Source organism: Camelina sativa, chromosome 4 (assembly GCF_030686135.1).
Source record: "Camelina sativa cultivar CO46 ecotype springtype chromosome 4, ASM3068613v1".
NCBI classification, from domain to species: Eukaryota; Viridiplantae; Streptophyta; class Magnoliopsida; order Brassicales; family Brassicaceae; genus Camelina; species Camelina sativa.
Genome location: NC_141883.1, coordinates 4,527,526 through 4,555,408, shown reverse-complemented (window position 1 = coordinate 4,555,408; position 27,883 = coordinate 4,527,526). Strand labels below are relative to the sequence as shown.

General features: G+C 34.0%; 4 protein-coding genes, 1 long non-coding RNA gene, 1 other non-coding gene and 2 pseudogenes across 8 annotated transcripts; 6 read left to right on the top strand and 2 right to left on the bottom strand.

Moving 5' to 3' along the window:
* Positions 1-717: 717 nt before the first annotated feature.
* On the top strand, positions 718-2,584 carry LOC147945369 (cytochrome P450 71B3-like; annotated as a pseudogene). Its single transcript, XR_015596564.1, has 2 exons — positions 718-1,643; positions 1,863-2,584. The product of XR_015596564.1 is annotated as a cytochrome P450 71B3-like (transcript).
* Positions 2,585-2,745: 161 nt separating this feature from the next.
* On the top strand, positions 2,746-4,633 carry LOC147945368 (cytochrome P450 71B3-like; annotated as a pseudogene). Its single transcript, XR_015596563.1, has 2 exons — positions 2,746-3,700; positions 3,924-4,633. The product of XR_015596563.1 is annotated as a cytochrome P450 71B3-like (transcript).
* A 1,394-nt stretch (positions 4,634-6,027) lies between these two features.
* Positions 6,028-8,376, top strand: LOC104779830 (cytochrome P450 71B23). The gene is made up of 2 exons (XM_010504228.2): positions 6,028-7,052; positions 7,570-8,376. Exons 1-2 carry the CDS (start codon positions 6,159-6,161, stop codon positions 8,179-8,181), a joined length of 1,506 nt encoding a protein of 501 aa, XP_010502530.1. The 5' UTR covers positions 6,028-6,158; the 3' UTR covers positions 8,182-8,376.
* A 5,738-nt stretch (positions 8,377-14,114) lies between these two features.
* LOC147945367 (uncharacterized) lies at positions 14,115-14,675 on the bottom strand. Its single transcript, XM_087509224.1, has one exon. It carries the CDS (start codon positions 14,673-14,675, stop codon positions 14,115-14,117), a length of 561 nt encoding a protein of 186 aa, XP_087365350.1.
* Positions 14,676-18,014: 3,339 nt separating this feature from the next.
* Positions 18,015-19,867, top strand: LOC104779829 (cytochrome P450 71B19). The gene is made up of 2 exons (XM_010504227.2): positions 18,015-18,985; positions 19,066-19,867. The coding sequence occupies exons 1-2, from the start codon at positions 18,089-18,091 to the stop codon at positions 19,675-19,677; spliced, it is 1,509 nt and encodes a 502-aa protein (XP_010502529.1). The 5' UTR covers positions 18,015-18,088; the 3' UTR covers positions 19,678-19,867.
* A 711-nt stretch (positions 19,868-20,578) lies between these two features.
* LOC147945366 (cytochrome P450 71B17-like) lies at positions 20,579-22,486 on the top strand. Its single transcript, XM_087509893.1, has 2 exons — positions 20,579-21,577; positions 21,675-22,486. The coding sequence occupies exons 1-2, from the start codon at positions 20,681-20,683 to the stop codon at positions 22,284-22,286; spliced, it is 1,509 nt and encodes a 502-aa protein (XP_087366019.1). The 5' UTR covers positions 20,579-20,680; the 3' UTR covers positions 22,287-22,486.
* A 423-nt stretch (positions 22,487-22,909) lies between these two features.
* LOC109132654 (uncharacterized) lies at positions 22,910-24,732 on the top strand. Its single transcript, XR_002037663.2, has 2 exons — positions 22,910-23,153; positions 23,270-24,732. It is a non-coding gene; the product is annotated as an uncharacterized LOC109132654 (long non-coding RNA).
* A 1,161-nt stretch (positions 24,733-25,893) lies between these two features.
* TRNAK-UUU (transfer RNA lysine (anticodon UUU)) lies at positions 25,894-25,966 on the bottom strand. Its single transcript has one exon. It is a non-coding gene; the product is annotated as a tRNA-Lys (tRNA).
* Between the last annotated feature and the right edge of the window lie 1,917 nt (positions 25,967-27,883).

The following is a 27,883-nucleotide window of genomic DNA, read 5'->3' as shown; positions in this document are numbered from 1 at the left end:
ATTAATCTTTGTTTATGTATAGCGGATGCCCGATTAGCACCTAACAATTCTTTAAACAAACAAATAAATTGTGGGAATTTTTTAGAGAATAATTTAGTCTAGTTTCTTGAACCTAGCAATTTTTTAAACAAGTAAGTAAGACTAGTGTAAGTTGTTAGAGAATAATTTAGTCTATTTTCTCTATGTTTATTTGTGTAATGTTGGGTGGTGCTGTACGAAAACAATAAAGAAGTTTGTGTTGTGACGAAAACTAAAACACAGGAATATTAGAAGAAAGAACATAAATAAATGTTACTTTGACGCTGAAATCATGAGCCTGATTGGGTTGTTAACTTCAATATTTAATGAGTTAATGATATGATTTATTTATTTTGCTATAAAAGTTTGGATTGATGCACCAGTGAATGATTTTACATCTAAAAGTCTCTCAAAGCTTATCTCAACTTTACAAGACAATAATTGAAATGTTAACTTTTTACTTCGTAACTTTGAGTCACGGAGTTCAGTTGACATGGTCAAAGACGCCTTTCACTCTGTTTCTTTTATCAAGGAAAACAAAAATACTCTGTTTCTTTATCAAGGAAAAAAAAAATACTCTGTTTCTTTATCAAGGAAAAAAAAAATACTCTGTTTCTTTATCAAGGAAAAAAAAAATACTCTGTTTCTTTATCAAGGAAAACAAAAATACTCTGTTTCTTTATCAAGGAAAAAAAAAAACAGAACGCAAAACAGAGTAAAACGAAAATAATGTCGATTCTTCTGTATTTCATCTTGTTTCTTCTTCCTCCCACTCTTTTTGCTTTATTATTCATGAAGAAAATAAAAGACTCGAAAAAAAATCTTCCTCCGAGCCCACCCAAGCTTCCGATTATCGGAAACCTACACCAGTTTCGAGGATTGTTTCATAGATGTCTTCACGATCTCTCCAAGAAACACGGATCCGTGTTGCTTCTCCGTCTAGGTTTTGTCAATATGGTTGTGATCTAATCGAGCGAAGCAGCAGAAGAAGTTCTTAAAACACACGACCATGAGTGTTGTACGAGACCAAAGACGATGGCCTCATCAAAATTTACGCGTAACGGTAAAGACATAGCCTTTGCCCCATATGGTGAGGTTACGAAAGAGTTGCGCAAGCTTTCCGTTCTTAACTTTTTCAGCACGAAAAAGGTTCGATCTTTTAGGTACATAAGAGAAGAAGAGAATGATCTGGTGGTCAAGAAACTTAAGGAATTGGCTCTAAAGAAATCATCGGTAGATTTGAGCCAAACACTTTTCTGTCTAGTTGGAAATATTATATTCAGATCCGCCTTTGGACAGCGTTTTGACGAGAGCAAGCATGTCAATAAGGAAAAGATCAAAGAACTCATGTTTGAGGTCCAGAAAATTGGGTCTCTAAGTAGCTCTGATCTTTTCCCTGCTTGTGTGGGATGGTTTATGGACTTTGTGTCAGGACGATATATGAAACTTCACAAAGTTTTCGTCGAGGTTGATACTCTGATGAATCATATTATTGATGATCACCTGAGAAACCCTATAGAAGAAACAACTCTTGACCGTCCTGATCGCTCTTAGATATTACAAATAAACAAGAGCAAGATGAATCTTTCAAGCTCACTATTGATCATCTCAAAGGAATCATCCAGGTAAGCATTTAATGTAGTTCAATAGTTTAAAAAAAAATTTGAGAGTTAAGTTACACTAACGTTTTTTTTTATGTTATCGAAATAAGATACCTATATAACTTTCGTCAAGGCAAACACTGATAGTATGTCAAAACACTTCGATACCTTTTCAGATGGAACTCTTTAACATATCATGAGTCTTAAGTATGTCAATAACGTTTTGTGTCATTGTTGACCTAGGATATATATCTTGCTGGAGTAGACACAAGCGCCATCACCATGATTTGGGCAATGACAGAGCTTGTTAGAAACCCACGTGTGATGAAGAAAGCTCAAGATGACATCGGAAGTTGCATTGGAATCAAAAAAATTGGAAGAATCGATGAAGAAGATGTTGATAAGCTTCAATACTTGAAGCTTGTGATCAAAGAAACCTTAAGACTACACCTAGCAGCTCCCCTTTTACTTCCAAGAGAAACAATGGTTGATATCAAGATTCAAGGCTACGACATTCCTCGGAAAACCATTCTTTTGGTTAACGCATGGTCGATAGGACGAGATCCAAAACTCTGGGAAAACCCTGAAGAGTTTAATCCGGAGAGGTTTATCAATTCTCCTGTTGACTACAAAGGAAATAACTTTGAGATGTTACCATTTGGTTCTGGTCGGAGGATATGTCCAGGGATAGCTTTTGGTATTTCAACCGTTGAATTGGGACTCTTGAACTTGCTTTACTTTTTTGATTGGAGATTACCTGAGGAGAATCAAGACATGGACATGGAAGAAGCTGGTGATGCCACCATTGTTAAGAAAGTTCCTCTTAAGCTTCTCCCAGTTCTTCATCATTAAAAAAAAATAAAAAATCCTCATCTTTGAATGAAATTATATATTGTAATTTTTGTTGAAATAAATAGAGTGACATGTTGTTTGGATAAAAAATAATGTTAAAAGTTTGACGGAGACATCATGAGGCCCCCCTTATGGCCTTATTGCATTGGTTTGACTAGTGTTTTGAAAGTTTGATTTTGCACCTCTCGAAGCTTATCCTCACGTACAATAATTGACATGTAACTTTATATGTATTGACTATTGACCCTCACTTATGTTGCCGTGGTAAAACAGAATATTGTCTTTGTATTCATCTTCTGTTTCTCTATTACTAAAAACAGAACAAAACACAGAGAGGAAAACGAAAACAATGTCGAGTGTTCTGTATTTCATCATGTTTCTGCTTCTTGAATAAAATCAAAAACTCTAAAAGAAATCTTCCTCCGAGCCCACCGAAGCTTCCGATCATCGGAAACCTACACCAGCTTCGAGGATTGTTTCACAGATGTCTTCACGATCTCTCCAAGAAACATGGACCGGTGATCCTTCTCCCTCTAGGTTTCCTCGAAATGGTTGTGATATCATCGAAAGAAGCAGCTGAAGAAGCTCTTAAAGTACATGACCATGAGTGTTGTACCAGACCTAAGACTAAGGCCTCCACAAAATTTTCACGTGGCGGTAAAGACATCGTCTTTGCACCAAATGGGGAGGTCTCGAGGGAGTTGCGTAAGGTTTCATTTCTCGAGTTCTTCAGCATGAAAAAGGTTCGATCTTTTAGGTACATCAGAGAGGAAGAGAATGATTTGATGGTCAAGAAACTAAAGGAATTAGCTCAGAAGAAGATTCCGGTGGATTTAAGCCAAACACTATTCTGCCTAGTCGGGAGCATCATATTCAGATCGGCCTTTGGACAGCGTTTGGACGAAAGAAATCATTTCAGTGGGAAAAAGATCGAAGAACTCTTGTTTGAGGTCCAGAAAATTGGATCTTTAAGTAGCTATGATCTTTTCCCTGCTGGTTTGGGATGGTTTATTGACTTTGTGTCTGGACGACATAAGAGACTTCAAGAAGTTCTCGTTGAGGTTGATACTTTTCTGAATCATATAATTGATGATCACTTGAAGAACCCAGTGGAAAAAACAAATCAAGATCGCCCTGACATTGTTGACTCGATTCTAGATACGATGCATAAACAAGGACAATATACATCTTTCAAACTAACCATTGATCATCTCAAAGGAATCATCCAAGTAAGCATATGTATTAGTACTTACAATATTTCTCATAATGGGCTTTCGCTCAAAAATATGATAACTTTTTCTACTGTTATGATGTTATCGATATGAGATTTCTAAACTTACTCAATTATCAGATAGCAAGCATGTCAAAGGTTTATGTATTTTTATCTTACAGTCAATTAACAAATCTGAAGTTAAATATTTTACTAACCATCTTGTGTCATTGTTGACCTAGAATATATATCTTGCTGGGGTGGACACAAGTGCCATCACCATGATTTGGGCAATGGCAGAGCTGGTGAGAAACCCGCGTGTAATGAAAAAAACTCAAGACGAGATCCGAACATGCATTGGACTCAAAGAAAAGGAGACAATCAAGAAAGATGATGTCGATAAGCTTCAGTACTTGAAACTTGTAATCAAAGAAACCTTAAGACTACACCCAGCAGCTCCTATTTTACCTCCAAGAGAAACAATGGCTGATATTAATATTCAAGGCTACGACATTCCTCGGAAAACCATTCTTTTGGTTAACGCATGGTCGATAGGCCGGACGATACCCTGAACTCTGGGAAAACCCTGAAGAGTTTAACCCGGAGAGGTTTATCAATTCTTCTGTGGATTACAAAGGAAATAGTTTTGAGATGTTACCATTTGGTTCTGGTCGGAGGATATGTCCAGGGATAGCGTTTGGGATTTCAACCATTGAATTGGGACTCTTGAACTTGCTTTACTTCTTTGATTGGAAAATACCTGAGGAGAATCAAGATATGGACATGGAAGAAGCTGGTGATGCCACTATTATTAAAAAAATCCCCCTTGAGCTTCTCCCAGTTCTTCATCATTAAAAAAAAAATAAAAAAATAAATAGTACTCATCACTGAATAAAGGCCAAATCAAGAATTATGTAATTTGTTTCTCCTTATATAGAGTTCTGTTAAATCATTATCTTCTTTAAGTTTGAAACAAAAATATGCTGGCTGCTTTGTCGTTGTGGCCCTTGTCTTGTGTGGCCAAATAGTTATCTTACAGTCAAAAGTTATATATGACTGAACCATTGTTAAAATTAGGTGGCAACAATAATAATTATAAGTTATAAGTTACAAAATTAAGTGGTTTACATTTATTACATAATTATCTTGCTATTAAAAATGATATATGACCAAAACCATAGTAGAAGAAATTAGGTGGTAACCATGATTTAATTAACAATTATTGAGAGCTTAACTTATAATGAGCTCATTTACGTTGTTTGATCTCAAGTTCCAACCAACAACAGCTCCGTCAACATGTTAACAGTTGGTTTGCAGATTGATATCTACCACACACGGAAACATGCAGATAGTATTTGTCTATATATATATATATATATATATATATATATCCAAATTTTATGTATACATAAATACGTGTATATATATATATATATGTATTACATATATATTAATCTAAATAGATCACATGTGGATGAAACTGGAAATAACTAATCGTCATTTTTATTTTTTATATCCAAAAATTTTAGATCTGTTTTGATCGATAGTGGAATTGGGGTAGCAAAACAAAATTAGACTTTGGTTATAGTCATTTTCAAATATACGTGTTGAAAATGGCCTATATATGATGAATGAATATTTTTTTAAAAAAATACCGGTTTATACTTCATACTGAGCTACGTGTTTTCACGTGGAAAAAAACACAATATGGTACTGATTGAAATATATAATGATCATCATTATTAGAAGGCTTTTGTATATTACACAGTTTCAAGGCCAAAATATAGAAATTAACTTTTTAAACATTATCGTTTATCAATTTTGTCTTCATAACTTAAACAAAACGTCTTTTACCATAAAAAAAAAAAACTTAACAAACGTGTTTAATCTAAACTTCGCTATATGATATGGTGTTGTACTCAATCGATGATGGATCATCTGCTATCTAAAAGGTAATGTTTTTGATGGTCTAGCCGTTTTACATGAACTATGGCTTTATTAGAATTTTTTTTAATTTAAAATCTATGATTGAATAATATAGAATTTATAAATTCTACATAAATCACTTAAAATACTAGATTTAATATATTTCCTACATTTATTAAAGAAAATATATTCTAGATAGAATATTTTTAGTTTTGTTTTGGAATAAGTGGCTTGTAGAGGATAATTTGACTTAGATACATTCTCTATCACACATCCACCATATTAAAATACAGTATATATTTAAGGAAAACATTTAGAATTTTGGCGTCAAAAACATAAACATTTAGATAAATCTTTAAAATTCATTATTGACCTTTTGGACTATTATAGAAAACAACCCTAAGAGCCCATGCCGAGATCAAGTCTTTTTCATTTTGTTTTGATATAGATTAAAAACTCTATTTTCATTTTCTTTAAATTCGAACTTTTCTCACTCAGCATATAGACAAGAAAAAGAAAAAAGAAAAAAAAAACAGAACAAGAACACAAAAATGTCAATTTTCCTCTGTTTCCTCTGGCTCTTGTTACTTCTCTTAGTAACAATAATCTTCACAAGAAAATCCCAATCCTCAAAACTGAAACTTCCTCCGGGACCACCAAAACTTCCGATCATCGGAAACTTACACTACTTCAAAGGATTACCTCACAGATGTCTCCTAGACCTCTCGAAAATCCACGGTCCAGTCATGCAGCTCCAGTTTGGATTCGTCCCTTTGGTAGTAATCTCTTCAAACCATGCAGCAGAAGAAGTTCTCAAAACCCATGACCTAGACTGTTGCAGCCGACCAGAAACCATAGCGACAAAGACAATCTCTTACAACTTCAAAGACATCGGATTCGCTCCTTACGGACAAGAATGGAGAGCGTTGAGGAAGCTAGCCGTGATCGAGCTATTCAGCTTGAAAAAACTCAACGCTTTTAGGTATATAAGAGAAGAAGAGAATGACTTGTTGGTCAAGAAACTCTCTGAAGCTTCTCAGAAGCAATCTCCTGTGAATTTGAAGAAAGCCCTTTTCACTTTAAGCGCTAGTATCGTGTGTAGACTCGCCTTCGGTCAAAATCTTCACGAATCCGAGTTTATCGGCGAAGATAGCATGGAGGACTTAGCGTCTAGGTCAGAGAAGATTCAGGCGAAATTCGCTTTCTCTGATTTCTTCCCCGGAGGTTGGATTCTTGATAGAATCACTGGTCAAAGCAAGAGCTTAAACAGTATTTTCGCAGATCTTGACGGATTCTTCAACCAAGTACTCGATGATCATCTAAAGCCTGGAAGAAGAGTATTAGAGACTCCAGATGTTGTGGATGTGATGATTGACATGATGAATAAACAAAGCCAAGATGGTTCTTTTCAGCTCACTACTGATCATATCAAAGGAGTCATCTCTGTAAGCATTTCTTAATAATCTTCAATTTTGACGTTAGAACAACTTTAACTGTGGATTTAGGTGGAATAATGAATGAATTAGTGTTTTATCTGCTTAAATCATTGTATGCAAATCATATTATTATTATATCGAACAAACTTAGATACGGACAAATCAGAATTTTAAATGAAGTAATTTATGAAAATTTTGTTTAATTTATCTTCTGTAACGTGTACATAAACCTGAAACAAGGTCAAATTGCATGATATAGTAACAACAAATCAGTGGTCAGTTACAAAACACTGAAATTATATTATATATATTTTCAGAATTTTACTTAGCTTACATCAAATTTATAACTTCTCCATTTCTTCCATATGTTTTTTATTATCAAGAGAATTAAAATTCTTTAAATTATTCCTTAACTATTTATAAAACATTATTCATTTTTCCTATGATATGGTCTTGATCTAGTTAGAATGTGACATTAAGGTTTCATGTATATCATATAAACTTTTGTTGTTGCAATTGGATATAGGACATATTTCTTGCCGGAGTAAACACAAGTTCAACGACCATTCTTTGGGCAATGACAGAGTTAATGAGAAGCCCAAGAGTGATGAAGAAAGTGCAAGATGAGGTTAGGACACTACTTGGTGGAAAAAGAGAGAGAATCACAGAACAAGATCTTAACCAACTTAACTACTTCAAGCTAGTGATCAGAGAGACATTCAGATTACACCCAGCAGCTCCACTTTTATTACCAAGAGAGGTACTTTCACAAATCAAGATCCAAGACTACGATATTCCAGAAAAGACTCAAATCATGGTCAATGTTTACGCGATAGGACGCGATCCTAACCTCTGGGAGAATCCAGATGAGTTTAAACCGGAAAGATTCGTTGATAGTTCTGTTGACTACAGAGGACTTAACTTCGAGCTGTTGCCGTTTGGTTCTGGTCGAAGGATTTGCCCCGGTATGACAATGGGGATCGCGACAGTCGAACTAGGTTTGCTGAATTTGCTTTACTTCTTTGATTGGGGATTGCCTGAAGGAAGGACTGTGAAAGATATCGATTTGGAAGAAGAAGGTGCGACTATTGTCGGTAAGAAAGTTTCCCTCCAACTTGTGCCTACTCGTCGTCAATGAACAAAAAATAATAATCAACTTAAAATAAGAGTTAATGTACTTTCATTTTCTGTTTGACAAAAAAAAATAAATGTACTTTCATTTTCTCATGTTTCATTGTACAATGAAGTAGTGGAGTTGTAGATCTTGTATTTTGCTTTGTGGCCCGGATGTTGTTATATATCTTGCATAATAATATATTAATAATGCATGTAATATTCTAGGTTGTTATGGGAAATAATCTAAGTCAATCCTTTAACCTAATAATATACATAGTTCACAACAATGGAAATATTGGATACCACCAGTAAAACCAGTGGCGTATTCGATATGATTTATGCCTATACAGAGTTTCTAAAGCTGATTTTGGTTCCTTTTTAGACACAAATGAGAAGAAACTAAATGTGTATAAAAGGTTTCTTAAGTTTATTATTCACGGGCACAACCCTTTATCTATACTATTAATTGGGGAGCACACTTAAGGATTAAAAAAAAAAAAGCATAACATATATCCATGTTGCCAAACAAACAAACTTACCTACATAATTAAAAAAAAAAAAAACACTTCCCTAAAACAATGGTAACAATTATTCAAGAAATAAATGATCAACTCTTTTTATAATTGATTATAACTATGGATACTTAGATTTCAGATCTAATTTTGGATACGGGCATATAATTAATTTCGAAAATATGAAGTTTTCCAAATTAAATATTAAACATTTATAGTTTTCTAAAAACAATTAGTCGTGTGCTATATTCGATTTAAAATATTCCAGTACTTTAAGAAACTATATTAACTATAAAATGATACATTCCTATATTTTATGAAACTATATTAATTACAAATAATAAATTCAAATATTTGACATACCATCACTATAAAAAAAAACTACACCAATAAGATTACAAAATGACAATTTTAAATATTATAATAAAAACGTAATTATTTATATTAACAATTCCTTGAATTTTATATAGTTATTAAAATTTTATAAAATAATAAAAGATTTTCGCAATTAATAAAACTTTTCATTTAACAATATTTCCATAACAACTATATCTAATTAATTTCGAGTAGTATATATGAAAATAATTTAACTTTAATTTAAACAGATGATTTATTGTAAGAAATCTTGAAATAAATAAGTAATTAATTTACCAAATATCTAAAAAATAAATAAGAACAAGAGTAGTTAAGAGAAAAATTAAAAGAACTTTAACTTACCAGTTATAAAGTAATTCGGATCTAGAACTAGTAACTCGGATCTTGATAGGTGGGGGACGCGGATCCGAAGCGTGTTAAGTCATCAATTATAAGATCATTCGGATCAAGAATAAATAATTCAGTCGGATCTTCATTGATATTATCACGAAGATATGTTTCCAAAAAACGATTTGCAAGTAATATATTCTACCTAATTTATAGTTACTTATTCTAATTGATACAAAATCTTCCAAACTTTCAAATCATCGCAATCATTGTCAAAAACCCTAAGAAGTATAAAAGGTTTTCTTATTTTACATATCGTAAGGACGAAGCCTTATATAAGAGTACAATATTTGACCTAGGTATTTAACATAATTAACCGAACTATACAGCAAAATATAATAATTACATAAGTGAACCCTTGGTTCACAATATCCCCCTCAAGGTGAGGGGTGGAGTGTGGAGGTCCGTAATACCCATCTTGGACTTAAAAACATCAAATTCTTTTCGACGGAGAGCCTTCGTAAGAATGTCAACCAGCTGAACTCTAGTCGAAACATGTTGTGGAGCAATGACACCACGCACAATCTCATCACGAATGAAATGACAATCCGACTCAATATGCTTAGTCCGTTCATGGAATACCGGATTCTTACTTAGATGAATAGTGGACTCATTATCACAGTGTAGTGGGATAGGAGCCGAGCAATCAACTCCCATAGAACTAAGTAGTTCACGCAACCATAAAATCTCACAAACCGTCTCGGCCATGGCTCTATACTCAGCCTCCGCCGAAGACCGAGAGACCACATCCTGCTTCTGTATTCACCAAGAAACTGGTGTAGACTCTGATACCATGTCGAAAACCCTAAGAAGTATAAAAGGTTTTCTTATTTTACATGTCATAAGGACGAAGCCTTATATAAGAGTACAATATTTGACCTAGGTATTTAACATAATTAACCGAACTGGACAGCAAAATATAATAATTACATAAGTGAACCCCTGGTTCACAATAATCATTGATAACAATCACCATACACACCAATCACAAAATCCGGAATTGCCAATATGAAAAAGATTCGTTACTATCAAAAGTCAAAACCCTACTTTTCTATAAAAGGGAGCTCTGGTAGAAGAGCAATACCTCAAACTTTGCAAACAATCTCTCCGTCTCTGGCAGAAACAATAAAAAATGGCTACTCCGTATGAGAAGATTTGGCGAAGTCTAGGGAAATTCTGTAAATCATAATTATTTAGCTTGGCATAAATCATCATAGATAATGCCTATTTACTTTGTGTGATTATATGTATGTAGCAGGGATTGAATCAAGAAAACGTGAAATGCTCTTGGGACCTTTATGACCGAAAGAGTTTGGTTCGATTCTCAACTCTATATATTTAGTTCCATTAAAATATCTATTATGTTATTTTCTGCTTCAAAAGATATAGTATCAAAGTCATTAGAAATTCTGGATATTGGAAAAACCTAATCAACGATGGTGATAGAAAAGTTGCTACAGTCGAATCGGGAGACTTGCTTTGGGTGTGGATCATGAGCTTTGATCCGACTTTGAATACATTGTTTTGTTGATTCCATGCATGGACCTAAAAAACTATCTATAAAACAAGAATTTAGACCTAAAAGAAATCCCGTAACCTAATCAAATAAACACTAAAAAAAATAAATAGCTTAGAATCTGAAATCAATTGTTACAAATAATTCTCATATTTTTCAAGTGGCGTTCTCTTGGAGATTGATTGACAAAGGAACACTGAAGAATCGCATCTTGACCTCTTCCTTTTAAAAACTTACAGTTTCTAATTTTTGGTAAAGTTGTCCACATTGTATTTTTTTAAAACCAATTTGTCGACACTTTGTTCTTTTTCTTTCTCAATCGTAAGCATACTTTATTACACATATCAAACAAAAAACCATATAAAACCCAGTAGTAATATAATTACAGAAATGATTTTCAGCTATAAATGATCTAACATATAGTAAGAATATATGTGAAATAGTTTAATAGTTTATAATATATATGAAATAGTTTAATTTCTATGGGTATTCGGGTAATCCCTTTGGGTTCAGGTATTACCCCATCGGGTTCGAGTAAACGGATTTAAGAAAATAGAACCCGTTAATTATTTTTTGATATATAGGTTCGGTTTGGTTTGGGTACTACCGGATTCGGGTACCCAAAAACAAATTAAAATTAATTAAATTTAAATAAATTTAGCTAAATTTTGACTTATCTAAGAAATAATTTTTGATATTTTGATTATTTTTGATATTTAGGTTTAAAACTAATTGAAATCTTCAAAATTATAATTAAAATTTTGGGTAATTGAATTATATTAATTAAAATATGCTAAATATTATAAATAGTTTAATATATTTATATATTCGGGTTATGATGGATATTGGGTATTATCCAACCCTGATCCTAACCCGAACCCACATATATTAGAAAATAGAAACCAATAGAGTTTTATAGGTAAACCCGTATCCAACCCAAATCCGGTTTTCGGGTCGGATTTCGGGTTGGGTATTTGGATACGGTTTTTATGCCAGGCCTATTCTATATTATACAATCTTAAAAGATTTCTATATTATAACTGAAACGTCTGTTATCCATAGGTTTTGCAAAATCAAACAAGATGAATGGGACACACTTCTCTTATGGGTTTCGCGGGATGGGTTTTCTATAGGTAAAAAATAGCAAAACCATTACAAGGCAGACCTAACGAGATAGATTTGTCCAGCTACACAATTTAGGTCCTTTGATTTGACAAATTTTAATTAATATTTTTGGCGAATTTTATCGGTTTGATAGTTCATGGGACGAGACAAGACGGGTTTTTTGTTAGTTTCGATCTGGGATGGGCTTTCTGTTAGTTCCGGTCTGGGACGGGTTTTCGGTTAATTCCGGTTTGGGATGAGACGGTTTGATAGTCAACAGGAAGGGAAAAGACGTGTTTAAACTTTAAATATATCACCTGCCTTTTACTATTTTTTTTAATGTGCCACTAATAATAATAAAATCAATCAGATCATTTTTTTTCTCTATACCGAATTAAAAACAAATCGACGAGTTTAGACTATGAATGTTAATAATATATATTTATATAAAATACGCTTACAACATAATCTGATTGTTTAATCGCAAATTTAGTTTTTGAAATCAATCCCGCACTTACGTGCAGGTCCAAACCTAGTATACATATACGAGAATAAACCCTAAGCACTTTACATATATTGCATAAGGATATCTACCCAATACAGAAATCACACCCGTGTCGAGATTATATACTTTCCAACCCTTTTTCCCGAAAGGGTAATCAAGGAATATCGATCGATTGCTCCTTGAGGCAAACTTATCACCGTCCCGACGTTGATCATGAACGTAGCATAGACAGCCAAAAACTCGTAAATGAGTCATCGGTGGCGGTCTGTCATATAACATTTGAATGGAGTCTTTCCATTAAGAACTACCGTAAGTGTGCGGTTTATCAAGTATCCCGCAGTAAGAGAACAAAAACTCCAAAATTCCACCGGGAGATTAGCCTGAAAACTTAAAGCCCGCGCAACGTTGAGTATATGTCGATGCTTGCGCTCTACGCGTCCGTTCTGTTGAGGTGTCCCAACATAAGAGGTCTCATGAATAATTCCTTGTTCCCGAAAGAAACCACCGAGACTCAAAAATTCAGCCCCATTATCACTTCTAATCTTCTTAATTTTCTTATCAAATTGTCGTTCAATAAGAGAAATAAACTCACGAAGTGTAGACGCAGTAGGAGCTTTTGACGGTAACAAATAAATCCACATAGCGCCGGAGTAATCATCGACTATAGTAAAGAAAAATCTAGAGCCGCAAATAGCAGTAGTCCGATACGGCCCCCATAAATCACAATGAACTAATTCAAAAGCCGTAGTAGTTTTATTAATACTTAAAGGAAACGGGTCTCGTGTTTGTTTAGCACGAATACAAACGTCACAAGACTTGAAATAAAAAACACTCCTACTAGTATTATCAGCAAACTTCAACATCTCCATAGTGGTAGAAGAGGGGTGACCCAAATGACAATGCCACATATCCAAAGGCTGTGAATCCAAAGTCTGTGTCATAGCTGCAACCTCCACACCACGGAAACAATAAAGACCATTGGATTGCTCACCGGCTCCAATCACCATCTGTGTGATGCGGTCTTGGACAACACAAAGTTTGTCATATATCTGGAAGAGACAACCCCTATCTCTAGTTAACTGAGAAACGGAGATAAGATGACATTGCAACTCATCAACCAAAAACACTCTAGACAGCTTAAGATGGGATCCAAGAGATACTGTTCTGGATTTGGTTGCCGTAGTAAAACGTACATCAGGAAGTTTTATAAAAACCGTAGCCATATCACAAACATCAACAAGAAAAGCAATGTTCCCTGTCATGTGGTTCGAAGCACCTGTATCAATAACCCATGATTCGATAAAAATCTTACCCGAGAGATGATCACACTTGCTAGAGTTCCGCTCATTCAACATCTTCTTCAATGCTTCCCATTGAGGCTCGGTCAAGCCACTAACGCCAACCCTATCAGCTTCAGTAATGGCGGATTTAGCATGGAAAACCGGTGGTTGTGTCACAACATGGTTCGCGTGTGCCGTGTCTTGGCGTTTAGAGGAACTGGAACCAAACGAAGCACCACGACAATCGCCATTCGTCCCACCAGAGGGAATCAATGGCTAAGAGACAGGAACCTTCGAACGCGGCCTATCTCCCCACCACCATGGATATCCAGTCTTACCAAAACAATTATCAGCAAGATGACCAGTCCTACCACAACTCGTACACACCGCAGTCGGATCACGCAAAGCCGTTTGAGGTCGAGGACGAGAGGACGTTTGGACCACAAAACTAACGCCTTCAGTACGTTCTTCCATACACCGACTCGCCCTCTTCAACTCCTCATATTGAGTAACCACCTGATACGCCTCATCCAAGGATGTCAAAGGATCCCGGGAGAGCAACGATGACTTCACCGCACCAAAGATACTTTCATCAAGCCCCATTAAAAACTGATGAATTTTATCTTCTTCCCTTTCTTTGGCAATTTCTTCCACCATTTTTTCTCTTTGGAAATCGGCAAGACTTGTCCAAAGCTTTGTCAATTTCCCATAGTAAGCTTCCACTGCTGTTCCTTTTTGGAGACAATTGGCAAGCTCCGTCTTAAGTCGTTGAACCTGTTGTCCATTCTTCACTTTCTCGCCTTTGTATATACGTCCATAGGTCAGATGCAACTTCATGGTGAGAAAGAGAACTGCTCAGATCCGGAGCCACCGTTAGTTTAATCCACGAGACCACCATAGCATTATTCGACCACCAATCTTCAATATCATCATAATCATCAGCCGGTTTGGGGATAGAACCATCCGTAAAACCAAACTTCTTTCTTGCTAGTAAAGCAAGTCGTATGTTCAATGCCCACTCGTCATAATTCGAACCTCGCAACTGTGGTTGAGAGATAACTGAGCCTGGATTATCTCCCGAAGATAGATCATACGGATCTATCCGCGTCGTGTTGGCTCAGCCCGTGTTGGTCGTTCTTTAGTAACAGAAGAAATCTCTTCTCTACTAGACATGTTGTTGAGCTAGAAAGTATTTCGACAAGAAGAGATCGAGAATACTAAAATCAAACAAAAGAGAAGGGAAAAACAGAAGAAAAAATAGAGAAACAAGAGAATAAACTAACCTAAAAAAATTAGGCTCGCTCTGATACCATGAGAAGAAACTAAATGTGTATAAAAGGTTTCTTACGTTTATTATTCACGGGCACAGCCCTTATATACATATACGAGAATAAACCCTAAGCACTTTACATATATTGCATAAGGATATCTACACAATATAGAAATAACATATTAGATCCCTCAATAACAAACTCTTAATCGATCGATGAAACATGTGGACAAAACTAAAATACAGAGTACCGACTAATTGATGACAGGTCATAAATTATTGCGTATATCACTTTTCTTCTAGAAGAATTATCATAAACATCCAAGTTTTAGATCTCTTTTGATTTAGATAAGTATAGATTTCTGACTTATCTAAATGTGTAATGGGTATGATGGCAGTTGCCCCCATAAATTTCCCAAATGTCTTGTAATCGTTAAAGCTTGATTTGTTTGTTCTTTTCAAAAGTGGTATCTTGTTGCTCGGCACCAAGTTAATAACGTGACAATTTAGCTCATCACTTCCCAAACTCAAATTAGAGGTTAGCAACACATTCCGTTATTTGATACTATCAATAATATTTTATTTATTTATTTTTGTAATTGACAACCAAATTTACTTTTATTTTTACGAAGATATCTCTTTTTCATCGTACCAACCCAATCGATCAAGTACGAATTTGTGATAAAAACTTCATGAATTTTATAAAACAGGACTATCAAAGTTTGCAAAGTAAAATTGATGAAAGAGAAAATTCAAGTGGATTAATTAAGATCTAGAGGCAAAAGTTTGTGTAGTCGATGAACCCTTAATTTAATGTTCGAATATTGAAAAAAAGCAATTTAAACAAAATATTTAGTTAAAAATGATTTTATCTAGCACTTTCAAGAACTAAATGATGAAATTAGATAAGTGTTTACTATTATGATCTAACTTTATTGTAGTTGTACTGTGAAGATGTATACTTCCTCTATTTCACAAAAAAAAATTGTAATTTTGTCACATTTCACAAATATTAAAAAAATATTAAAACATACATATATGTTTTTATTTAATAATTGATTAATAGATTAATTTAGTTATAGATTAAAAGTAAAATTAGAAAATCTAATATAAAAGATGTATTGAAAATGTAAAATGATATTTTTTGAAATAAATATAAAATTTTAAAATGAGATTTTTTGCGAAACAAAAAAATTATATATAAACGCCTTTTTTTTTAATATCAGATTGTGCATATAATAAATATTAAATATATTCCGACAAATGTAAGGTTTTCTGAGACGCCAACAAGCAAACAAATTTAAACAATACCTCAAGAACGTGTTGGCCAGTCCGTTCTTTCAACATCATCGTCATGTGCCAGACGATGACATGAAATGGAAGAGCATGCAACAACAACAACAGCAGTAATAGGTGGAACTAAGATTTAAACGAGGGGTCGATCTTTAGTTGGAAGAATAATTAAGCGCATTAGTTAGTGTTCTGATTGAATAAAATGTTAACATTACAAAACAAAAACAAAAGTTAACATTTTTTGTATGAATGTAAAAATATATTCCACAACAAAAGAAGGTTTATTGCTAGAAATAGAGAAACTTAATCATTCGCTAAAACAAAAGTTAACATTAAACACAATGCATGCTTCCTTCTTCCTTCTTTGTCGTCTGATGAGTACAGAATGGTCAATTCAAGATTTTGTCGTAGTCCAAATAAAGCATTCTAAGCCAATAATGATATTAAACTATCAAAAAGAGTCGGAAACTATTTTTCAGGATTTGGAATATATGTGTGATCGTTAAATCATTGATTTCAAAGATACAATTCACAATTAGCAATCGAAAATAAAGATCATGCAAATAGAGGTTTAGTTTGTATCTCAATTAGCAATCATTGGTTATTTCTTTTTATGTTTGGCTTTGGCTCGAAGAAAAATATTAAAAAATATTCTCCCTGCATGCATAGCTAAAAACTCAAACTTCTATATATTCAAAATTTTGGATCATGGTTTGAAAGTGTGATGTGCATGGAAAAGAATATAATTTACGTCTTCACATATATTGTCGATGTTGCTTCTGGATTTAAAAATATTGTTGGCAGAACGTCCATAATTGCTTAAAGAATTGATAAAATAAAAAAATGAAGTCTTTTTTTGGGTTTTTGACCAAAATAAAAAAAGTCTTTTTTTGGAATGTTTGAATCTCATTCTTGCCAGTTTAATTAGTTTAGCACTTTAGCCTAGTTAACATACACAAACTACTTCTATTTGATTACCAAAGGTGAACTTGCTTTTATTTATTTATTCTATCATGACTACATATATACATTGGATATTCGGAACAATTTCTTCGACTAAAATTGTATTTCTGATTATTCTCTATTGATAAACAATGTATATTCCAAACTGTTGACCCATTAGACCATCTAATTGCATTTATGTTTGGCATTTGGCCCCAGAAAAATTGCATTTGCCATTTGCTTAATGGCTTTGTAGGTTTGCCATTTTTGGCCACTCTAGAAACTATATATATATTTGTGATTTTGTTTTCATAAATACATACTTAATAACAAACACAGACCCAACATAATGTGTAAAATTAGCTTTTTGGATCTTTGAAAATGGAAAATCTAAAAGATTTGAAGTAAAATAGCAAAATCTATAAATACCATTAAAAACAAAATTTTCTAATTAATTCAAGATAAATATATACACTAGAAATACTAAAATGTTTCCATTTTCTAGTTATTCTTATCCACACTAAAATATTTATCCTTTTAGTAAATAAATAATATAATATGTAAAAGTAATTGCAATTTGCTACAAGCACTTACCCAATAGCCATTAGCCAATTGGATCCAATAATTGCAGTATTTTAATGAAGAAAATTGAATGGATAGTTTTCTAGATCTCAAGTTGCCGTGTGGATTAATAGAACACAAACAGAGCAATATCATTTTCACTTTATCTTATTACCAAACAGAAATGGCGATCTCTTTCCTCTGTTTCTGCCTCATTACCATCGTTTCTTTAATCTTTTTCGTCAAAAAGCTTAAACACTTTAAATGGAATCTTCCTCCAAGCCCTCCCAAGTTTCCGGTCATCGGAAACTTACACCAGATTGGAGAATTGCCTCACAGGTCACTTCAACATCTAGCCGAAAGATACGGACCTGTGATGCTTCTTCACTTTGGCTTTGTCCATGTAACTGTGATCTCATCGAGAGAAGGAGCTGAAGAAGTGCTTAGAACTCATGACCTAGACTGTTGCAGCAGGCCTAAGCTTGTCGGGACAAGGTTAATCTCGCGGGATTTTAAAGATATTGGTTTTACACCATACGGTGACGAGTGGAAGGAGCGGCGTAAGTTTGCGGTACGTGAGCTTTTCTGTTTGAAAAAGGTTCAGTCCTATAGGCATATCAGAGAGGAAGAATGTAACTTTCTGGTCAAGCAACTGTCGGAATCCGCGGTAGATCGATCTCCGGTTGATTTGAGCAAATCCCTTTTCTGGCTAACCGCAAGTATCTTGTTTAGAGTTGCTTTTGGACAAAGGTTCCACGAGAGTGAGTTTATCGATAAAGACAAGATTGAAGAACTTGTGTTCGAAGCTGAGACTGCCCTAGCAAGTTTCACTTGTTCTGATTTCTTTCCTGTTGCCGGACTTGGATGGCTCGTGGACTTGTTTTCCGGACAACACAAAAGGCTCAACGATGTATTTTACAAACTCGACGCTCTATTCCAACATGTGATAGATGATCATTTGAAACCTGGAAGATCAAAGGATCACGAAGATATCATCGATTCAATGTTGGATGTGATTCATAAACAAGGCAAAGATGATTCCTTAAAACTCACAATAGATCATATCAAGGGGTTTCTCGCGGTAAATCTAGAGTTCTTTTAACACATTATCATAAAAAAATGGATCTAAGTTTTTAACTTAACTTTCTTGTTTGTTGGTAGAATATATTTCTTGCAGGGATAGACACTGGGGCCATCACCATGATATGGGCAATGACAGAGCTAGTTAGAAACCCGAGACTGTTAAAGAAAGTTCAAGGCGATATCCGAGACCAACTTGGCAACAACAAGGAGAGAATCACTGAAGAAGATATCGATAAGGTTCCTTACTTGAAGATGGTAATCAAGGAAACATTCAGATTACACCCAGCAGCTCCTCTTATACTCCCAAGGGAAACAATGGCTCACATCAAAGTTCAAGGCTATGATATTCCTCCCGAGAGGCGGATCTTGGTTAACGTTGGGGCGATAGGAAGAGACCCAAAACTCTGGGAAAAACCGGAAGAGTTTGACCCTGAGAGGTTTATGGATAGCTCTGTGGATTATAGGGGACAACACTACGAGCTCTTGCCATTTGGGTCTGGTCGAAGGATATGTCCCGGGATGGCAATGGGGATTGCTACTGTTGAATTGGGACTCTTAAACTTACTTTACTTCTTCGACTGGAAGTTGCCTGATGGGATGACACACAAAGACATCAGTATAGAAGAAGCTGGTACTCTTACAATTGTCAAGAAAGTACCGCTCAAGCTTGTTCCAGTTCGAGTTCAGTGATTGCACTAAATGTAAGCTTCTCTGATGTATGAGAGTATATTTTTTCAGTAAAATACTATGTTAAATTTTCAAATGCCATTTTCAGTTCTGATTTGAAAAAACGGTAAAATATTAATTGGGATGTGTGTTTAACATATATAATCCTTAGCTATTTGCCTGACCCGCTGAAATAACGCTTACCAACATTCAATATTTTCAAGTCCTTCAAAAAAATTTAAAATTTAACATGCAATCCAAATAAAGTTCACACTTTTTCTTAAATAAAATGAAAAATGTAATTGATTTTATATGGCGAGACCACCCAACGGGTCGGGCTCTCATTCTCATAAACCGGATTCTGTTGGTTATTAGTTTAATCAAATTATCCCTATTATGGTTGTAGGAATCCATTGAGATTTTGTCAGTATGGAAAAGAGTTTTAGAAGAATTTGTCTTCTATTTTCCCCTTAAAATTCACGTGAACTAGCAAAGATAATTTGCGCGAACTCATATTTTGTTTTATATGTGATAAGTGCGGATCATCTTTTAAATTTTGATAATAAATAAGAGAAATATTTTATTTTGATAATTTAAACATAATTTAAATATGATTTAAATATGATTTAAATATGATTCAGCTTGTAAACCTAAACGAATCGAATTTTATTAAAAAAGAGAAGTGTTTAAACACTTTCCAAAATTATGTCTAAGGTTTTGATATTTTGTGTGGTGTTTGATGGTCTATGTTTTTGTCAGTTTTGTAGGCTTTTATTTTAATTTACTTTACATTATAATTTGTAAAAGTATCGTAGATGTTTCTAACCATTCATATTTGCACAAGTCAAATTTGTCTTCTAGATGTAGGACTAGTAGACTTTTCACTATGATTAAAATGAGCGCAGTGTGAGTGCTGTCTTATCTCTTCCTTCTTCAGTGACGACCCCAGGATAAGATTTGAACTATTATTAATATTACCAAAACAGAGCATTATCAATTTAAACCAAAAAAAAAAGAAAAGAAAAAAATGACAATATCTTTGCTCTGTCTTTTTCTCATCACCTTCGTTACGTTAATCCTTATCGGAAAGAAGATCAAACGCTCTAAATGGAATCTTCCTCCAAGCCCTCCTAAGTTACCGATCATCGGAAACTTACATCAACTTGGGGAACTGCCTCACAGGTCACTTCAACGTCTCGCCGAAAGAACAGGACATGTTATGCTTCTTCACTTAGGGTTTGTCCCTGTAACTGTTATCTCATCGAAAGAAGGAGCTGAAGAAGTGCTTAGAACTCATGACCTAGACTGTTGCAGCAGGCCTAAGCTTTTCGGGGGGAGGCTAATCTCTCGTGGTTTTAAAGATATCGGCTCTACACCATACGGCCGAGAGTGGAGAGAGCGGCGAAAGTTTACGGTGAGCGAGTTTTTCAGTTTTAAAAAGGTTCAGTCTTTTGGATATATCAGAGAGGCAGAATGTAACTTTCTGGTCAAGAAAGTGTCGGAATCAGCCGTGGATCGTTCTCCGGTCGATTTGAGCAAAGCCCTTTTCTGGCTAACATCAAGTATCCTGTTTAGAGTTGCTTTTGGACAGAGCTTCCACGAGAGCGAGTTTATCGATCAAGAAAAGATCGAAGAGCTCATCTTCGAAGGGGAAGAAGCTCAGGCTAGTTTCACTTTCTCTGATTCGTTTCCTATTGCCGGACTTGGATGGCTTGGTGATTGGATTTCGGGGCAACACAAGAGGTTAAAAGATGTCTTCTTCAAGCTCGATGCCTTGTTTCAACATGTGATTGATGATCATTTGAAACCAGGCCGATCGAAAGATAACAGAGATATCGTCGATCTAATGTTGGATGTGATGCATAAACAAGGTGAAGATGATTCTTTGAAGCTCACAATAGATCATATTAAGGGGATTCTCACGGTAAGACGAAATAAACAAACAACTTTTTTGAACACATTCGTAATGAAACTGAAATCTGGATAGAAGCTAAATAACTTAGTCTCCGGGTGTTTGGTAGAATATATTTATGGCAGGGATAGACACAGGAGCTATTACCATGATATGGGCAATGACGGAGCTCGCTAGAAACCCGGAAGTGATGAAGAAACTTCAAGGCGAGATCCGAGACCGTCTTGGCAACAATAAGGAGAGAATCACCGACGAAGATGTCGCCAAAGTTCCTTTCTTGAACATGGTGATCAAGGAAACATTCAGATTACATCCAGCAGCACCACTTCTGCTCCCAAGGGAAACAATGGCTCACATCAAGATTCAGGGCTATGATATTCCTCCAAAGAGACGGATCTTGGTGAACGCTTGGGCGATAGGAAGAGATCCAAAATACTGGACAGACCCGGAAGAGTTTAACCCGGAGAGGTTTATCGATAGCCCTGTGGATTATAAAGGGAAACATTTCGAGCTCTTACCGTTTGGGTCTGGTAGAAGGATATGTCCCGGTATAGCAATGGCGATAGCGACTGTGGAATTGGGACCCTTGAACTTACTTTACTTCTTCGATTGGAGAGTACCTGATGGGATGACACATAAAGACATCGATATGGAAGAAGCTGGTAGTCTTACAGTCGTCAAGAAAGTGCCTCTGAAGCTCGTCCCAGTTCGAGTTCAGTGATTGCACCAAACTCCAAACTTTTAAAGATGTTTTAATTAAAATATATTTTGCAAATCTTATATGTTTTGTTTTGTATACACGATTTGTTGGTTATGCACCACAAACACTATAAGCTTTGAAGATTTGCTGGTTATGTAGATATTGTATGAAAAGTAAGGCTCATGGACCAAGGTTTTCTTGTTCCTTGTTTTTTTTGGATCGCCAGAAGACCTCTATACGTTTCAAGAAAACTGTAAAATCTGTTGAGACGTGTACTTGATTACATTATTTTCCTGAAAGGATTGATTTGCTCTAAAATTACACCAACCACAGATTCATCTTTTACCAAAAAAAAAAAAAAACAACCACAGATTCATAAGAAACTACAGTATTTCGACCGCACATCTAATATTTTGCATGCAAAACAATTTCGGAAAGGGTAATAGCAATATCTACCCAGAACATGACACATCAGATTTTCAGCTTAATGATGAATACAATAAAACTTGTACGTTTCAGTTCTCTCCGGGTTTTCAGTTTCTTCTGGCATCATTAAAATTAATAATATCCAAACAAAATATTTGAATAAATACAGCTAACATCTCTCGATTCCCGACAGACACAAAAAAAAAAGAAGCCAAAACTTATTAGGTTTTCTCTCTTCCACTCCATCTCCTTCTAATATTTCACGCCATCAGAGCTTCTCTAAATCAAATTTCTCTTCTATGAGCTTGCCATTGTTGTCGTTGTTGGTGGGTGAAGGTTTTGTCGTGTCGTCTCGATCCGTGAAGAAGAATAGGCGTTTGGGCGGAGCAATTGGAGAGGAGAAGACCAAATCGTGATAACGAAGACTAGATTAAGTGGCGCAGACAAAAGCTAACCCATCAGGTTTGTCAATATTTTCTCTAGCTTTCAACTTCTCACCGATGGATAAAAGACAAAACGAGCTAGCTTTGGGTTGTTTAATATTTCTGAATTCTAAATCAAATTTTCTCTTCTGTTAGACAAAACTAACCCATTCCAAAGGTCGGAGACTAAGAAATCAAATAAGAGTAAGATGGTTTCCCTTTTATCTTCCAAATAACTCAAGAAAAGTAGTTTTTTTTTCTTTATCTGCATTTTATGCCGCTTTGTAAACTATGTTGCTGTTAAGAAGTGTTGCACCACAAGAGCTTCATTATGTGTCTAGGTCATAGGAAAAATGCTTTCTGTTTTAGCCAAAGCGCCAACCAATAAAGAAAAAGAAGAGACGTAGGAGCATCTTAGCTTAGATTCACAACTGAAACCTTTAATTACTATGTATGTTTGTGTATAGTTTTATTTAATTATAGTTTGATTTGGGAACGTTTGTTATAATTAAGAAGCTAGATAAACAACATGACCAAATTATACACCATTGACCAAATTATGATTTGCGATTAGTGTTGTTACTGATTTCATGAAATTTGCGACTTTTAGTATTAGTATTGGTATTGTGTTAGTCAAATTACTCCCCTCTCTTCAAAAAAATATTAATTTCGGATTTAAAGTTGTTTAATTTCTTCACGTTTTAGTGTGATCAAACTTTTGACTTCTTTTTAGAGTTTGGATTGTTTACATAATCTTGTATTGACCAGTTTTTTTTTGTTGATTTAAGGTTTTTTTTTTTCCTTGGATCAATCTTTCTTCCTTGCATGTAAAATTTTAACACATGATTTGAGATTTCCAATGTGTTGTCCCCTCGTGTGTCTTGATTTTTTAAAAGTATCGCTGATTTGTGAAGATTTTAAAGTATATTGGTCAGTTTGGATAAGATATTATAAATGTGAGCTAATGGGTTTGTTCTCTTTTAATCATGCAAAGCAGAACAAAAGAAAAAAGTTTCTGAATAGATAATACCACACGAAGCAGAGGCTGGAGCTCGGGGGATATATTCTCCCTGGTCACCATCATTCCTCCAGTGATGCTACTTTGTTCTCCAGGTTCTATACATGTTCTTCCTCATGGAAACGTACAATTTCTAAGAAAGATTTTTTATTCAATCATATCTCTCTTTTAAGAAAGATTGTTGGTTGATGGTTTTCTTTCATTCTCATTGATGTAGAATGAAAGAAATGATTTTGAAAAAGAGTCACACGAGCAGCTTTTTACATGCTGAACAAAGCAAATCATATTTTGAAATGTGCTTACTGGCATTGAGACTTTGTGCAAATGTGGGTTCTTGATTAGGAGAAATTCATTATTATTTGATTGCTTCAACTTTGTTTTTTTAAACATATATTAAAAGCTTTTGTCATTAATTCTAGAAGAACAAATTAAAAACAAATTTACATACTAAATATTTGTTTCCATAATTCTTTTATAATTTGTCTCTTGATATTTGTTTGTTGTTTTCTCCACTTTTTCATAATTTGATTACTCTCATTTATTCTTACACATTACAATTTGCTAATTAAATTTATTTCAATCTAATAATTAATTCCAAAAAGCATATTATATAATATTTCAAGATCCTAATAAATTACAACTTCAATATTTTCTATTCTATCTTTAGGATTTTTGACAATTAAAAAAAAATCTCTAATTTCTGTCAAATTTAAGTTTCCTCAATTTTTTTCCATAAATTTGTAACTCCAGTAGTATTTTCTTCAATCCTTAATTACTATTCTCTTATTTTTCTGTTGGAGTTACAATTACCACATACAATTTTTTTACTTCATTTACCTACCAATAAACTTTAAAGTATGAAAGAGTCATAAATGTTTAAATATGTAATGTAAGACTAAAAAGAAAAGACTAATCATAATTGCTTACCTTACTTAGCTTATTTAATATAAATAGTATATTTTATTTCAACCATGACATAGTTCTATACTATTTTCATATATATATATATATATATATATATATATATATATATATAGTATAGTTTCTGATGAATATTTCAATTTTCATCAAAGCTAAACAATAAATTTATATTCAGCTGAAATGTTGTGTTACCATTCCACCGAGGCCACGACCCATCAAGTATTATACCGCTTATGTTTCTTTTGATGTTTAACTTTTCGGACTATTGAACCGATCTCATCATATTCTTGTTTGATGTACAAAAATATTGAACTTCAAGCCAATCTCAGTCACTATTAATGTGAATTATGAGTGTACTAAGTTGTTTATGTTTGAAATATATAGCGTGAGTTGACTCTCTTTTAAGCAAGAAATATTATTTTTTCTTTTCGATTTTGTCAATTTTCTGTCTAAATTACCCCTATTTCGTCAATATTATCCTATGTTTTATTGCTTTTTTTCCTTTTATCATTTGCTAAAAGCTTTATTTTTAATACATCACAGATGATAGATCGGCTATATTGTTAGGACTCCTTACCCATTCAGTGACTTTCGCGGTCGTCCTCACTGAACCGATTTGAACCTGAACTACGATTTTTTCCAAGTCTTACTGAAATCGGATTTCCTTTTTGTGCCACATTTTTTGACTTTATGGATTTCTGTCCCTTATTTCTTTCCGGTCCAATATTTGTTCTCAAAAGTCTGAGTTTACGTGTACTCTCCAAATTTATGACGAACCTTCCCCTTAGTGATCTTAGAACGCTACTACGAATCTTTACTATATAGTGTGGTAAGGTAGGTTTGGGTATAGCAGGACTTGAACCTGCGACCATTAGGTTAAAAGCCCAATTCTCTACCAACTGAGCTATACACCCAAATAAAGATGTAGTAGTTAATTAAGATTGGTGTGGGGGGGGGGGGGGTTTAGATCCTTGGGAAATCCCTTTTCTTAATACCCATATTCTCCCTTCATCCGGAGCAACTTAGGAGGGCGTTAGTTTATGGTCGGTTTGTGCCCATGATCTGGCAGCATATCAAACCAGTTTAGTTACCCTTTCTACAAATTGAAAATTAATCCTTAATATATCCGAAAGCCATTTGTTTCTCTTCATGGAAGTCTCTTGCTTTTGTCTACAAAAGAAAGGTTGTAGAGAGACATGGAAACTAACTTTGACAACAATTATGTCCATTGACACGAATGAAAGAAATTCTAGAGAGAGAAAAACGCTATAAAGAGAAAATTTTGACAGATCAACCGAATGGGTATTTTAACGGTGGTTTGTAGCTAATTGTTGTGCTGACGATGATGTAAATTGTAAACAACAAAATCTCGATTAATCATTGGAATCATATATTCTATCCCTAAATTATACAATTTTAAAGTTAAGCATGCATACCTACAATATTTCTTGGTACATTGGTTTTTAATGAAAATTTAACATGCGTCTCAAATATTTAACATGCGTCTCAACTGGAGGATAGAATTTATACATAGAAATATATATTTATCATGTTCCTCGATCGATATATTCAGATGTCTCTAAAATGTCAGATAAAGATACCATGAGCTAATTCATTATACAACAAAAATGGAAGGAGTGTCATAACACGATGGACCTAATAAAATGTGTGATGGATCATGGCTGTACTGCAAAAGTAAACTGCATAAACCAAAAATATCCAAAGTAACATATAAGAAGAATAATCAAATGATCAAGAAATCAATCATCTTCATATTAGTTAATTAGTCATTGATGAGTAAGGAACCTAGATGGACGAACTCAAGATGAAAATCAGAGTAAGCAAGCAAGTTTGTGGTAATGAACACTAGAAGGATAAATGATGCATATCTGTAGACAGACAACCATCAAAAATAGTAGAGTAACTTTTGCTTTTTTTTTCTATTAAAAAACGCTTAAAGTAAGATTGTATTTAAGTTCATAATTTCAATAAAACAAATTCGGAACAAAATTCTTAGTAAAATTATTTGTAAATGGTGGTTGTACTTCTTATAGGTAATAATTGACTATATACATTTTAAAAACATCAAAAAAAACCCCAACTAAAAATTAGAAAAAATGGTTAATACATTGAAAATGTTTGTATTTATTCACCAGAAACATCATTGCCAATGTAACAAATTAGTACTTGTAATAAAGTAATTATCTCATAATATTAAAATCGGAAGGAATACATAATGACGCACGAGATAACCCTATTATTCAAAAATAGAAGGATTTATGACAGATTTGTGTCCATTGCATGATACATTACTTTATAATATCTTAAAGTAAACATCTTTTTTTGTTAACTTTTGCTCCATCTACACTCATGGCCGGTCCTTGGGTTTCAATGACCTAAAACATACTTAAATAATTTTTATATATATATATAAATTAATATTGAAAATTGTTATCAATATATTAAAATATATATATATATATATATATATATATATAAAAGCACATTAGATAAAATCATTATTGTTATAAAAAAGAATTTGATGACACATGTCATGAAAATAGAGCGTCAAATATCATCGTCTCATAATGTCATATATTAATTTAAGATATTATAAAGTAGTAATCCTATGAAAATAAGAAAGGCAAAAGTTATTAAAATAAATATAATATATATGGATAAGATCACTGTTAAGTCTGGATACCATATGACCCGAATGACGGATCTAAAGACCTTTAATGATATAGTTTGCGGTCTAGATATAACACCGCTTCAGGCTAGAATTTGGAAAGTATGATACGCACCAAAGATTTACCATTTATATATGTGGT

What these genes read in the sequence shown, in the direction of transcription:
- LOC104779830 (XM_010504228.2), top strand. Translation starts at nt 6,159, where the DNA reads ATGTCAATTTTCCTCTGTTTCCTCTGGCTCTTGTTACTTCTCTTAGTA. An exon ending in ATATCAAAGGAGTCATCTCT is followed by an intron (nt 7,053 to 7,569) that starts GTAAGCATTTCT and finishes AATTGGATATAG; the next exon opens with GACATATTTCTTGCCGGAGT.
- LOC147945367 (XM_087509224.1), bottom strand. Translation starts at nt 14,675, where the DNA reads ATGAAGTTGCATCTGACCTATGGACGTATATACAAAGGCGAGAAAGTG.
- LOC104779829 (XM_010504227.2), top strand. Translation starts at nt 18,089, where the DNA reads ATGGCGATCTCTTTCCTCTGTTTCTGCCTCATTACCATCGTTTCTTTA. An exon ending in ATATCAAGGGGTTTCTCGCG is followed by an intron (nt 18,986 to 19,065) that starts GTAAATCTAGAG and finishes GTTTGTTGGTAG; the next exon opens with AATATATTTCTTGCAGGGAT.
- LOC147945366 (XM_087509893.1), top strand. Translation starts at nt 20,681, where the DNA reads ATGACAATATCTTTGCTCTGTCTTTTTCTCATCACCTTCGTTACGTTA. An exon ending in ATATTAAGGGGATTCTCACG is followed by an intron (nt 21,578 to 21,674) that starts GTAAGACGAAAT and finishes GGTGTTTGGTAG; the next exon opens with AATATATTTATGGCAGGGAT.